The sequence below is a fragment of the Hemiscyllium ocellatum genome, chromosome 28 (assembly GCF_020745735.1).
Source record: "Hemiscyllium ocellatum isolate sHemOce1 chromosome 28, sHemOce1.pat.X.cur, whole genome shotgun sequence".
Classification (NCBI taxonomy): Eukaryota; Metazoa; Chordata; class Chondrichthyes; order Orectolobiformes; family Hemiscylliidae; genus Hemiscyllium; species Hemiscyllium ocellatum.
This window is the reverse complement of record NC_083428.1, coordinates 27,094,037-27,108,875: the sequence shown is the minus strand read 5'-3', so window position 1 is coordinate 27,108,875 and position 14,839 is coordinate 27,094,037. Positions and strand designations below refer to the sequence as shown.

Sequence of the window (14,839 nt, the reverse complement as noted above, 5' to 3'; positions counted from 1 at the left end):
AATGGAATAACACTGAAATCTGGGCCTTTGTCTAATCTATGTGCACCAAGAAATCACTTATTATGTGTGTGTGTGTCGATGTCTTGTGTCGATGGGGAATGGGTTTGTGACTACTTTCAGAGTGTTGTGCAAATAAACATTTATCCATTCTACTGAACCTACAAGAAAGCTTGTTTTATCAGTTCAATATCAAAGAATCCCTCCAGTGTAGAAACAGGCCCTTCGGCCCAACAAGTCCACCCCAATCCTCCGAAGAGTATCCCCCCATTCAGACCCATTCCCCTACTCTATTACTCGACATTTACCCATGACTAATGCACCTAACTTACATATCCCTGAACACTATGGGCAATTTAGTATCGCCAATTCACCTGAGCTGAACATCTTTGGATTGTGGGAGGAAACCGGAGCACCTGGAGGAAACCCATGCAGACACTGGGAGAACGTGTAAACTCCACACTGACAATTTTACATGTGTTCTTTCAAGCTACAGCACTCAAATGGTCAAAGCACTTCTTCTCTTAAACACATTCTATGGCAGTCAATCAAGAAGTGGAAAAGCAAGAAAATCATTCCATGTTTCTCCACTGACTTTAACCGATGTTACATAGTGTCATAGAGTTATAGAGTCTTACAGCACTGAAACAGACCCGTTATCTAATCAGCCCATAATCCCAAACTAAATGGTCCCAACTGCCTGCTCCTGGCCCATATCCCTCCAATCCATTTCTATTCACGTGTCTGTCCAAATGTCTTTTAAACATTGTAATTGTACCCGCATCCACTGATTCCTCAGGATGTTTATTCCACATGCAAACTACCTTGTGTAAAAAAATTGCCACTTATTTCTTTTTTAAATCTCTCTCTCTCTCACTGTAAACATGTGCCCCCTCATTTTGAAATCCCCCATGATAGGGAAAAGACAATTACCATTAACTCTGTCTATACCTCTCGTTATTTTATGAATGTCGATCAGAATGCCTCTCATCCTCCTATGCTCCAGTGAATAAGCCCCTTATAAGTCTTGCTATCACTTTTAAAAAAAAGATGATTTTTAAGTAAACAGGTTCTTCTTTAACTATATTCATACACATGTTTGATCTGCATATATGAACTGACCAAGCTATTATTATAGCACAAGTTAACAATTCACAAATCATGTACAGTATAAGGGGAATCAGGTGGAACATTACATCGTATGGATAGCCAGACCTGTGAATAAAGCTAACAAGGAAGATTATTGGTATAATTAGCTTTGAAAAACACAAACAAGAAATAGAAGTTAATAAGATTGATTGCATTATCAATGTAGAAATGCTCAATATTTTCATACGAAATTCCTCTTTCTTTAAAATATCAATCCAATTTATTTTAAATGGGTTAATGCCCCTATCTGTATTGACTAATGGATTAAAGTAGCGAATAAAATATATTTTGGATTACTCATGTGTAGTCTCGAGAGGAACAAAAGTTAACAGCTGTTGAGGAAACCACCATGGTTGTAACAGATGTTGCTTCAGTAACCAGTGAAGCAATTGTTGAAGCAAGTTGTACCTGGTTGAGTGTGCAAAATGTCCCTGGAAAGGACAGAGTACTATTCAATTAACCCATTGTAACATGAAATAACATCACCCACAGAACAAGTATTCAGAAATGAGGCATTTATTTGTTGTATGCAATTTTGAGACCATTAAAGAAAAGTACCAATTCATATTATGACAATGAAGACAAGAATCCCTTATGGACTTAGTCGTGGCCACACCGCCAAGGTTCACTCTCCTGATTAACATATTATAGTGCCTGGAAACAAAAATAGCACTCCACCTCAGTTTAATCAAAATGGAACATTATGTTTAAGTTACCCAATAACTAAACAAAGCGTGTTAAAAGAAATATCAGGTTTATTTCTTCAAATACTAAACTGCATTAACTGCATTATCATCTTAACTGATACAAATGAAGTTCATGCTATTGATAAAATGTATGATTCAGTCAGTAACAGAGAAATTGATAACTTACCAATCCATTACAGTTACTTAAAGCAACTTTTGTGACTCCCTGGAGATCACCTAAATGTCCCAAATAATGACATTCATCCATATAATCATGCCTCCATTCCACGCCATCTCTTTTCCAATATTCTACAGTAAAATAATCTGATACCAGATTAATGTGTAAAGTCAAGTTTAAAAGGAAGTGCAATCCATGTGAAGATACTTTGTAATAAACTTGCTGCTCAACTGGCTCATGTTGAAACGCAGGTAAGCTTCTCTTTGATCGCAGTTCATGGCTACTTTTTACATTATAGCTTAGGAAGTCTCCATTGTGGTCAACTCGGACAGGAATTGCTATTTCATAGTGTTCAAGAGTTGACAGGAATTCTTCTGTGTTAAAAGAAAAGTTTTATTTTGTTATTAATTTACAGATTTTGCTGTGTAATCCTAACCCTCAATTACAGGTTTTCTTTAGTGATTTTTTTTTCCCTGAATCCTCATCAATTATATAATTTTGTACCTTTACAATACTCTTTAAACTGAAAGTAGGAGATTAATGCATCATTACTGAAAGTCTCTTCAATGCAACTTCACAACTGTTGACTAGCAGACTGTAAGATTTCACAGACCAGAAACAGATCCCTGAGTTATATATTTCTTCATGGAGACCTTTTTATCTCATAACCCCATCTTAAAATCAGCAAAAACTTTCTCACAAATAGAGAAGTCTTAAGCTTCAGTCAGTGTTGGGTTTAAAATTTGCCCTCTTTAATAAAAGTTCAGCTCTCTACACTTGAATTACACTAATGGTTGCATACTAATATATCATGACATGGTCAATTTCTTAATCAAATAGGGTACAATTTTATCCTATCACTATCACTGAGGTTGTTACCATGAGCTTAAAGAAGGGAAATGGTCAGCAAAAATGTTGATTTTAATAAACCAAGTTGCATGCATTTATTCAGGCTATAACGTGGGAATTCAAGTATGGTATAGTATTGAACTTATACCATCTAAAGAAATTAATTTGCTTGAAACATTTAGCAACTGGCTTATGTTCTACGAATAGATTTTGAAGTCCCCAGATCCAGCTATTTGGTATTTAAAAGTGAACTAAGGTCAAATTTACAGATATATTTCTACCAGTAAATGGACACAATGGGTTTTCACTTTTCCATGAAAACAATGAATTCAGGGAGCAGGGTATCAGTTGGCACTATTGATAATTGAAAAATTAAAAGAAATATATACCTCAGATCGGAAAGGCATTTTTCAAAAGCTCTAAATTGGAAGACTTCTTTCAATTGAAGGATATGATGAAATCACAGGCAAGTGATGTGAATTGTTTTAACAAGAGTCATTACTTCATAAAAGGATTTTGTAAAAAAACAAAATATACTGGCAATTCAACACAGTACAATTAAATATTATCATGACTTTCAGCTGAGCTGAAGGTATTCATGGTAACAAAGATGGAACACATTTCCTTGGAGGGAAGCTATTAATTTGGAATAACATTTTAGGATGAGTGAATTGCCAGTGGCTGTGCCCAAGATAGGGTTTACATTGCAAAAAACGAATTATTGAACAATAAAATGTATACTGCATATCGTCAAAAACATCTGGTGCACATCCAGTCAGCAAATTATAAAAAAGCATGATTTATCCAAAAGGTTCAAATTTGCAGGCAACATTTTGCTGAGACACAATCATGGTGAAGGCATCATGAAGGAGTATGTTGAACTGAAACCTGCAAGTCTCCTGTCCACAATTTACTTAAATTAAATATTGCAAGATGGGCACCTGTACTTTCTGCCTGATGGAACAGGTCAAGAACATTTGATGCCATGCATAACCTTTCACAACCACTACAAAATTAACTCCTAATAAAAATTGAATATTCTAAGTATATCTCAGGCAAGGAAAGATTTAGTGAGAAGAGATGAGAGCTCCAGTCTTCAAGTGCATCCAGTTAATTGTATCTTGTGGAAAGAGAGGGATAAACATGACTCATCCCAACAAGCCATTTGTTTCTGTTGAGGATTGCATGCCAGGTGAATGTTCTGTCCATTTAAAGAGGACCTTTCTTACAAACCAACACAAACCAAAATCAGCTGCATGCACAAAGTTGACTCCCTGATTCAGAAGTCTAGAACCAAGGTTCGCAATCTCAGAATAAAGGTTCAGCCATTTGGAAATAAGATAGGAGAAAATTACTTCACTCAAACAGGTTGAGAGACTCTGTGCCATGATAATGTGGTGAGGATGGTATGTGTTTGATGCCAATGTCGATGGACCTGGGGTGCATGCAGCTGCTGCCCATGGAGTATGTCTTGGGATGTTGGTGTTGGGTGTCCAAGATTGGGGTCTGGAGGAGCAAACAGCAAGCTGGAGTCATAAGGTACCCACTCTGATCTTTATGTCAGGTATTTTTGGGCATCTAGTTTCTACCTGTTGGGTGGGAAAATGAGAGATCTTGTATAAGTGGGGTGAGATTGTGTAATAACGAGGGTGATAATGAGTGATAACACATACTACTATGTCTTTTGCCCCCACCAGCAGGAATTTTGTATCAACTTACAAGACTCAGAAACATGGCTTTCTGAAGATAACATTAAAAAGGGCCTTGCTTGATAGCTCACCTGATTTTCCCAAATTTCTCACCATGGCCCATATTGTTTAGGGACTAGGAAGATTCCATCCAAAGAAAATCAGGGAATATGGGGCTAGGGTGAGAGTATGCAGCCAAGGTAAAACAACTGCCAATTCACTTCAATGACTTAGCAGGCTTGAGGGACCAAATGGCCGAAGTCTGCTTTTTTTAAAAATGCTTTTATATCAATGGATTGTCTCATATTTTCTTGGTTTAGGGAAAAAGAGAAAATGAGAGAGGGGAGGGAGAAAATCCAAAACAAAATCAAAAACAAACAGAATACTGTAGATGCTGGAAATCTGAAATAACATGTACTGGAATTACTCAGCAAATCAGGTAGTATCTGTGGTGAAAGAAACAATGTTTCAGATCAATGACCTTAAATCAGAAGCTCTGACAGAAGGCTATCAAAATGAAACATTAGCTCGGTTTTTCTCTCTGTGCATGTTGTTTGGCCGGTTACAAAAATCAGTCCAAATAAGACCTTTAAAATAAAATACTTTAGCGACCAGGGCACAGATTGTTGCTGTTGGATTTACAAAAAGCTGCTAACTAAAAACATATTTCAACTAATCATTTGTTTATATTTGCATTAAGTGACTTGATTTTACTGCCATATTTCTTTCAGTAAATCCTGATTTGTAAACAAATGTATTAAAAATGAGCTGGCACATTCTTTGAATGGAGATGATTTAGGAACTATGATAAAATTGAAAAGAGTTTGTATTAAGATGGACATTTGAAAAAAGTTTCAATTCTAACATGACTGTTGTTTAACCCCAGCTCATTTCAGATTTGTGAATGCATCGCTCCCCTTTACCTTTAGTTTTAAAAGTCGCAATTGTCAATGATGTAGCTTCTATGTTGAAAAGTTCAGCCATCATGTTACAGTTTGGGATAAACTTGCCAAAATGTTACATCCTTGTTAGACTGATGAGCTTGATTGTGAGATTGGCTGAGGACACACTGCCTTTCACCTGCCTCAGACATCTGTTAACTGCATCCACCTGATAACAGCAGCAACCGTAACGTTGATGTTTCAAATAGTAACATTCATCCCTGAGTGAAACTGGCAATAGTACCATTGAATGCCAGGGCATACTCCCTGGCTCCAGTCTGACAGATTTAATCAGCCAACGATAAATATCTAGTGTTCCTTAACTCAAAAGGCACAACTCTATATCATCACCATTGTGACAAAAGCAGAGCTTGATTGGTTCCTGTTCTTGAGACTTCAGTCAAGATACACAATGAATCTGAGGCTTTCAAGCGACACCCCTGTGTCAAGCACAGAGCACAAGGAACATTTAGGTTATATGCCACATTTTGTTGATCTGGAGTTTAATTCAAGTTGATTACCCTTGTCACAACTTTCAGCTCATTTTATTTCTGAAAATCTACACAGAACCATGTCACCTTGCATGTGTGATCAATACCGTGAGTCATAAATGTGCTCTGTGATAATTTACATCCTTATTAAATTGCGTGGGTTTCCTCCGGGTGCTCCGGTTTCCTCCCACAGTCCAAAGATGTGCGGGTCAGGTGAATTGGCCAAGCTAAATTGCCCGTAGTGTTAGGTAAGGGGTAAATGTAGGGGTATGGGTGGGTTTCGCTTCGGCGGGTCGGTGTGGACTTGTTGGGCCGAAGGGCCTGTTTCCACACTGTAAATCTAATCTAATCTAATCTAATCTAAATTCAAAACACATCACTGATGTGGAAGTGGAGACCCATTTTAATAACCAGTCAGCTACTTCATCACTAACTATATTCCTGGCACGATCGTTTTATGAAAAGTTGGATTTAGTCATTACTAATATCCTGTTCTTCTTTTACTATTTTCTTACATTTTTACTCACCTTCTTCACAAGTTCAGTCTGTAATCCCCTCACTATCAAAACATGGAAACTGGAGCAGGAGGAGGCCATTTGGCCCTTTCAGCCTGCTTTGCCATTCAATACGATCATGGCTGTCATCCAACTCAGTGTCCTTTTTCATGTTTCCTCCCCATTCCCTTTGATTCCATTAGTACCAAGAACTATACCTACCCCCTATTGAAACCATTCATTGTATTGTCCTTAACTGCCTTCCATGACAAAAGAATTCCACAGGCTGACTAGTCTGTGGTTGAAGAAATTTCTCCTTATCTCAGTCCAAAAAGACCTACCTTATAGACTGTGATCCAGTAACTACAGAGAGTAGAAATTTTTTACTTTACTCTAAAATACCATTTGCATGATACTTTTACCTCATTCACATTTCTCATGCTGTGGCAGAGCCTTCAATCAAAACGGCGACTGTTCTCCCTTTTCTCCTGTGCATTATTTGCTGAACACTATATATTGTTGAACAATAGTTGATCTTCTTTAAGTCAACCTCCAACTGCTGGCCAAAAATACCTTAAATTTGCAGATACATCAATTTGTTATTAGTTAAAATGGAACTTGTGAATGCCAACTTGATGCAATCCTACAGAACCAAGGTTCAGGTGAAGTGCTGGGTGCTGTCAGTGTGCCGTCCCTAAGCAGCATTGAAACTGCAAGAGCAACCAATGTGACTGCTCCCTCTCCCGGGCTATGGCCGTTGGCGATTAGTAGAACTGAACTGGGACCACAGCGTGGTGAAATGTATCGGGCAGTGCATTTGAATTTGTTGGGCAGAAGGGCCTGTTTCCACACTATAAGTAATCTAATCTAATCTATGGGACTTTGATGGGGGCCTCACACCCAATGAGCCCAGTGGATTAATCAGAACTGAGTGCCGAGCTACCTGAAAAACGGGGTGCTCTTTGTCCAGTTAAAAGTTCCTGCAACTGGAAAATGTAATTTTCAGTGTAATGGGTTATGTATCTACTCCACAAAGAACTGATCGAGTAGACACATGTTTAGAACACTGAATTAGTTCTGTCATTCAAGGTTGTTCATAGTGATATATCCAAATGATGAGAGTGTTAATTAAAATGTTTCTGTATGCCCCATTACTAGTCACTTTCTTTACTTGAAAGCAAGTCCCTTTAAAATATTAGCTATATAAAAGTCAATGCCCTAACCTTTCTGTCCTGAAGAAGGGTTACACCCAAAACATCGACTTCTGTACCTCCTGATGCTGCCTGGCTTGCTGTGTTGTTCCAGCCTCCTGCCTGTCTGCTTTGGATTCCAGCATCTGCAGTTTTTTTTGTCTGTAATGCCTTAATCTTTGGCACTTGACCCAAAAAATGGGTCTCAAAAAGTTGATTTTTACATCTCTCCATATCTGGTGTGCAACTGCTCAGTCCCCAGTCCTGTGCTAATCAAATTCACATACCTATGAATGCACTTGTAAAAAACTTACTTACATATCTGCATCCAGCTCTATATTATTTACTCACTTTGTCAATTTAACTCAATTTTTTCTGAAATACCTTTCTTCTTAAATCTTTCTTTAAAAAAATGTTTGGCAAGCTCAATAGTTTACAAACCAGCTACTTCTGATCTCCTTTTCCTTTATCCTTCCTACACGTCTTATCACTTTCATTTCTTAAAGTGGCCAGTGGAATAAAAAATGTTGATAATGTATTTAATTTAGTCTCAGCAAAGTTCTGACATTTTCCCATTAGTTGATTGTATGGAAATTAAGTAAATAGTGGATAATGGGTGGTCAACTGGCCCATAAAATGTTGGGACAATTTCTTGACTCAAAATAAATCAGTAAGCTACCTTAAAGTAAAAATACTTAAGATAAGTCTTAAAAAACAGGCAGAGAAAATGACAAGCCAAATATAACTGATTTAGAATAGAAACTTGTAATTCCAATAACTGTTTGATACATCATTTCACAACTGACTAGTGAGCAAAGTTAGTGCTCATGTGATATATGGAACTGTAGAAACCTTGATACAAAATTGGCTGAGTTACAGAAAGCACAGAGTAGTGCTTTACAGTTGTCTTTGGGACTGAAGGAAAATTGAGTGGATTTCCCCAGGGTTAAGGTGGTAGGACCCCTGTTGTCCCACAGATATATGTACCAATAATCTATACCCTGATGTACAGGACACAATTTTAATATTTGTAGATTAAATAAAACGCAAGACAGTATAGAAATTCAAATAGACATTTACAGCTTAGGCAAGTAGCAGGTGGAAATCACCACAGAGAAATGTTAAGTGATTAATTTTTTAGGAAAAATGCAAAGAGACAACATAAAATACAAGGTGCAATTCTAAAGGGAATACTTGAGCAGAGGAACCAGAGATAAAATATTGGAAGTAGCAGGACAGCATGAGAAAGTGAATAATTAAGGATAGAGAAGCCTAGACTTTATCAATAGGGGATAGTAATACAAAAACAAGGAGGTAAAATCTGTGCAAAACACTGGCTTCAGCCTCAACTCAGTTATTGCTAGGCACTGAACATTAGGGTAGAAGTGAAGGTATTAGAGAGGATGCAGAAATGATTCATGAAAATGGTTTCAAGGAGGATGGCCTTTAGCCACATTGTGAGATTGGAAAAGTTTCAACTGTTTCTCTTGGAGAAACGTGTTGAGGGGAGTTTTATAGAGGTATTTAAATCATGAGAGTTGAGACACGACGCATCAGCAGAATGCTGAATAATGATGATGATAATTAAAAGCATAGCAAATATCTGACTGGCACATGATTATGCAGAGAAGACTGGAAGGGAGCAACTCTACCCAAGTCTTATGAAAAAGTTAAATATCTACTAAGTTGCAAATAAAGCCTTCTTATTGAAAGTACCTTGGACTCGTGTAGTAGTACCTCAGAGAACAATTACTGTTAGACCACATAAATACAAACGCAGTGCCAGTGTTGGCAGCAGCTGACAATGAAGCAAAAACATTGAAATGGGCATCAAATGCAAGATTAAAGTGAACCTCATAGTCAAAAAGGAAAACAAAATAATATTAAGAGTCACTGTAAAGTCAGGGATCATTGCAGCATTGTTAGAAGGATGAGAAATGACTGGGAGATCAGGCAGCTGTAAGCAGGTCAGGCATGGATGCTAACCTATCAGTATAGGAACCATTCCAGAAAAATCAATGGAGTCTTCCAGAGTCAGGAATGGGAGGCTTGGAGGGAAGATCTGGAACAGCTTAAGGAGCTGAACATAACAGGGCAAAAAGCAAGGTAGTACACTGTTGTATGTGGTGGGGACCACTGTAAATAATGTAGTTGCAAGATGCGACATCAAATGAAAATACTGCGTTGCATGAGATAGCATTGAGTTTTCGATGTGTACTTTAGTGCAGGGGCAAAATTAATAGCAGAGCCTGCAAAATGTAATCAGAAAACAAAACAGATGCCTTGGGTAAGCTTAGATTTGTTCATAAATAACCTTTACAGACCTGGAGAAAATTATGCATGCGATGGGTTGAAGGTTCCAGATGAGGCCTCACCAGACCTTTCACCAGCGAGACAAGATTTCACAGTTGAAAAAGCAATGCTGATATCTAGGTCAAATGAACTCCGAGGGCAGAATAAGATGTTTCTTTTGCAGGGTAAACAAAGCATCAAGGAAGAAATTGAGGGGATTGATTCAGTACATAGGCTGCAGGGAAGAAAGCCCGTAAAATACACAGCCCATCAAAACATAGAAAGGTGTACCTAACATCATCTTGAAGCGTCTGAGATGTAGAAGTAACAAGCTACACAAATGGGATTGCTACCCTGAAAGGGGAGTACAATACAATAACTGTGAGTGAGTAGGAAATTTTAGAAACGTTTAATACAGAATATAATGAAGAAAATCACTGAATCAAGCAGCAGCTCTTGGGATAATAATTATTGTTAACCTCCAGGTAATGGTTGAAAGAAGTAATGGTGACAATTAAGAAAACACATTCATCTAGTGAATGATTGGGATTTGGAATGCGCTGCCTGAGAGTGTGCTAGAGATAGGGTTAATCAAGTCTTTCAAAAGGAGATTTGGTTAATTATCAGAAAAAAAAATTTGGAGTGCTACAGAAAAAATAAATGTGGGGAGTGGTACCGATGGATTCCTCCTTCAGAATGCCAGCATGGTAAAATATCTGTTGGGCTGTACCCATCTTGTACGGATACTGTACCCATGCTATTACTCTAGGAATTCACTAACTTTCCGAGCAAAAACTGATCCACATTTCCACACTAGGAATTGACATTGAAAGATCTGTTCATGCATTAACTTGTTAAGAACTGAATGAAAAGTGGTTGCTGGTGTTCCAGTTCACAATTCCCAAATAGTTGATGGAACACCAAGGGAGATCCCTAATGAATTAAACATAACTGAGTCATGAAATGCTGAAACAGCTGCCTTCCAAACAAGCCAAGGTGAAGCCAAACATCACAATTGTGCTCCCCAGTCCAAGATGTGAACTACTACCTCCTGTTGCAGCTGGAGAGCTTATATTTAGTCCCTGATGAGGGTCAGTAACCAGAGTACAAGGGTTCCAAGAATATGTTTTAGCATCCACCTAGAGTTGTGCACCTCTTTTGTGGAAAGCCTTTGCTTAATTAACTTGGTGACACATGTTGCAAAGTGGATGGGCTCCCTTACTACTAAATCCACGACTGATTACATCCATACATTTAAATTTGCTGAGTTCAGTCAATGCAATGTACTGTTTAACTGTGTTCTTTTCCACTAATTGCTTACGTAGCTCCTATCAAAATGCTTGAATTTGATTAACTAATTGTTGAAAGTATTAATTATTAGACACTATAAATGCTCTAATTAATTGCTGCCAGGTTAAAACTTTAGATCTTTAGATCCTAGAAATCCTGAGTAGTCACTTGATGTTACTATTGGCAGAGATTGTATGTCAGTGCTTCCCAAATTTATTACCTCCTTTGACCCCATTTTACAAACTGTTGTGGCTCAGCAGCTGTGACAGCAGGAAGAGGTCAAGGGGTGTGGGTTGTGAGAACAAGGCCTGTTAAAGGGATAGCACAGTTGCTAAGCAGCAGGCTTTGCTGCCTCAGAGCTTGTAACCTCAAAAACTTCAATTTGTGACCACACTTATGATCCCAAACTCCACTTTGGGAATTCTTGCTATATTTGGTGTAAAACCAAAGCAGTGTGTAACTTTCCCCCAAGAGTTTCACTTTGTTTCTTCTTAGAATTGAGTTGGGCCTGTACTCCAAATTTATGCAACAACTTTATTCAAAATGGGATGTAATTTTCTTTTTAAATTGTACTTTTATCGGGCAATTCTCGGATTTGGGAAACTTACTCCTTTTCAAACAAACGGTAGTTAATTCTTATTAAAAAAAGAGTGGTTTGCTTTAACTCTCAATGGTCAGTCTTCCTTAATTGGTTTCCTTTGCAGTGCATAGGGAAGCACAGTAAACAATCTTACAGGAAGCCAGAACAGCAGGCAGTGTCAAATTTAGGCATGCAAAGTATTTGGTGCATGTCCGTAATTTAAAAAACAACTAATTATATATTATTTTCAAGAGCTACACATGCCCTTGGGTCATTCTTTAGAAGCACTGTCAGATGACTGACTTCTATAAACTCAAGTGGCTCTGCTTGCTATTGAATAAACAGATATATAATATTTAAGAGCATTCCTCTCGACCCAGTAAATAGGTCTGCTCAAGCAGCCGGTAATTATGGTCCTTCATCTTCTTAATCAACCAGCATTTAGAAAACATTTCTCCCCTAAGATATAAGTTGCAGACCAGAGAATGGTGTACACTATTAACCGGGCTTGGCAGTTCTTGCTTAGTATGGACTGTTTTACTGCGAAAGTTGTAGAAAATGCAGGAGGCAAACAATATAACGCTACAGAATTATAAAGAAAAGCAGACAGTTCTGGAAATGTTCAGCAGGCATGGCAGCAACTGTGGAGAAGAAATAGCTAATATTTTGAGTTAAAGAGGCCTCTTTAACTGGTAGATTTAATGCCATTGGAAGGAGGGAAGGGGTTTGGTTTTGAAGAATAAAAGGGAGAGCCTCCGGTCAGGGAGAGGGCAGGAGATATTTTATAATGAAAGGAAAGTAGGATGGTAATGGTTGTAGTGAAATAAGCAAAATATTTGTTTAGAGTGAGTGTGAATGGCAAAATAATGAACAGCTCTGTCCAAAATCAAAACTTTGGAAAACAGGATTAAGATCAGCACATGGCAAAAAGAAACAGAATCAACATGGGGGATAGAGTTCATGGTCTGAAATTTGTGAACTCACTGTTGAGTCCAGAAGGCTGCAACGTGCCTAGTTGGATGATAAAGTGCCAGCTGTTCCTCAAGCTTGGATTGAGCTTCACTGGAACACTGCAGCTGGCCAAGGACAGAAACGTTCAGTTCCAAAGAAGAATCATATTGGACTCGAAATGTTAACTCTGTTTCTCTCTCTACAGATGCCGCCAGATCTGTTAGGTTTCTCCATCACTTTCTGTTTGCATTACAGAAATATTAGCGTGAGAGCAAGGTGGTGATCTCAAATGGTAAGCAATTGAATGCTCAAGACTTCCTGCAAGACAAGCACTCAACATCCGTTTATTTTTTCCAATGTAGAGCAGACCACATTGAGTGGTAAATGCAGGAAACTAAGTTGAAAAAAAAATTACAGATAAATTGCTGCTTCACTTGGAAGGTATATTTGGGGCCTTGGATGATGACAGGAGAGAGGAGATAAGAAGGGTAGATGTGATACATCCTATTACTGAAATTTAGTGCAATGAGATGTTTGGCTTCCTCATTTATTTTTACTGTTATTGAGGTTGATTGACAGTAATTAGAACTAAAATAGAGTTGCAATATTGTTCTTGGATTGACATAGAAATGAGCTAATTTTGTGGCCAGTTTGGATTGTACCTTGGGCACTACATATCACTGACTGGATTTCAATATAGAACCAACGCCATTTCAGCAAAGCTAACAGTGGAATGACACATTCTGGTCAGGTTTGTTTATGAGTTTCACATTGATGTCAACTTGATGTTTCTCTGACATTTGAAATGGATAAATTGATTAAAACACTTCTACAATCAGTTTTTCCCATATTGCACCTAAAGAGATGAAATGATAGCTATTGTGACATTGAGAGGACTTCTCAGTGAGTACTCATTGTGGAATCATTCAAAAGGTGAAAAAGACATTTTTGTACTTTTTGTCATGGATTGTTGTAGCAGCCCTAAAGTTTGGTAAGACTATGGCGACTGTACCTTTTTTGAGTACTCAAGATTAAATGGCAGCTGGGCAGACTTGTTTCTCAAGTCACTTTTGGATCTAGTTCTCCTTAATGAAAAGGATGCAACATTTTAATTGTATTTAATAACTTGCTTGCTACATTACGCTCACTGAATTGGCATATTTCAAAAGTTTTTGCAATTTAATTACTAGATCATAATTTAAGAAGAGAAAAACTATCCATTTTTGTTAGATTTCTGGAATTGACTCTGTACGACATTAAATCAACAATTTGCTGAAGAAATGTACAGAAAAATAACTGATTGATCAATTCTCTTTCTCACAGAAGAAAATATTTATTTTCCTACTGATATGGACTCCCTCAATTTTGAGGAAGTGATAGTTCAGTAGCATCTTTTTGCAGTAAGTTAGAGCCTCAGATTAATGCTGTAAGAACACCGGTTCCTAACAGCTTGCGGAATTTAAATTTAATTAACAACAAAATAAAATTCTAGAAAATGTAGCTGGTCTCAGTAATGTTACCATGTTGCATTGATTGTTGTAAAAGCCATTCCTTCATTGAGCTTCATTAGGGAGGGAAATCTGCTGTCCTCACTGTACACGGCAACTTCAGACACACAGCAATGTGACTGACTCTTTAAGTGCTCTTAGTACAAAGGCAATTGGGGATGGGCAACAAATGCTGCCCTTGGGGAATATTGTAGAATTTCTCAATATGAAATAGCAGGGTCAGTGATTTTACAATGACTTAAGACTCCACCTGGACTTAATCTTAGGGAACCACCAGGTTGGGAACTCAGTTTGTAGCAAGGATTCCCTGATATATCATAGTCCTTAGATAAGTTTAAAGCCTCTTCCCTTGTTAATTCTTATGGAGATGCTCTATAATAGCACTTGTCTGTGATGTTACCTGGGGCAGGGACCTTCATATCAAAGTTAACATTTATTTTGAAAATAAAAATCTTGTACCAAATTTCAATGCTACTGATATTTTTTTAATTTAATGTACATTGGGGGTACCAACTAAGCATGAGTACCCTAAACTTACTTTCTCTAATTTTCTTC

The 14,839-nt window shown here is 37.8% G+C and overlaps 1 protein-coding gene across 1 annotated transcript in view; it reads right to left on the bottom strand.

Annotated features, from left to right (window-relative positions):
- LOC132828835 (A disintegrin and metalloproteinase with thrombospondin motifs 6-like) overlaps positions 1-14,839 on the bottom strand; it is a 160,290-nt gene that overhangs the window by 126,486 nt on the left and 18,965 nt on the right. The window contains exon 3 of the mRNA XM_060845994.1: positions 2,020-2,384. Coding sequence (XP_060701977.1) covers positions 2,020-2,384 — 365 coding nt within the window. The remainder of the gene's footprint in view (positions 1-2,019; positions 2,385-14,839) is intronic.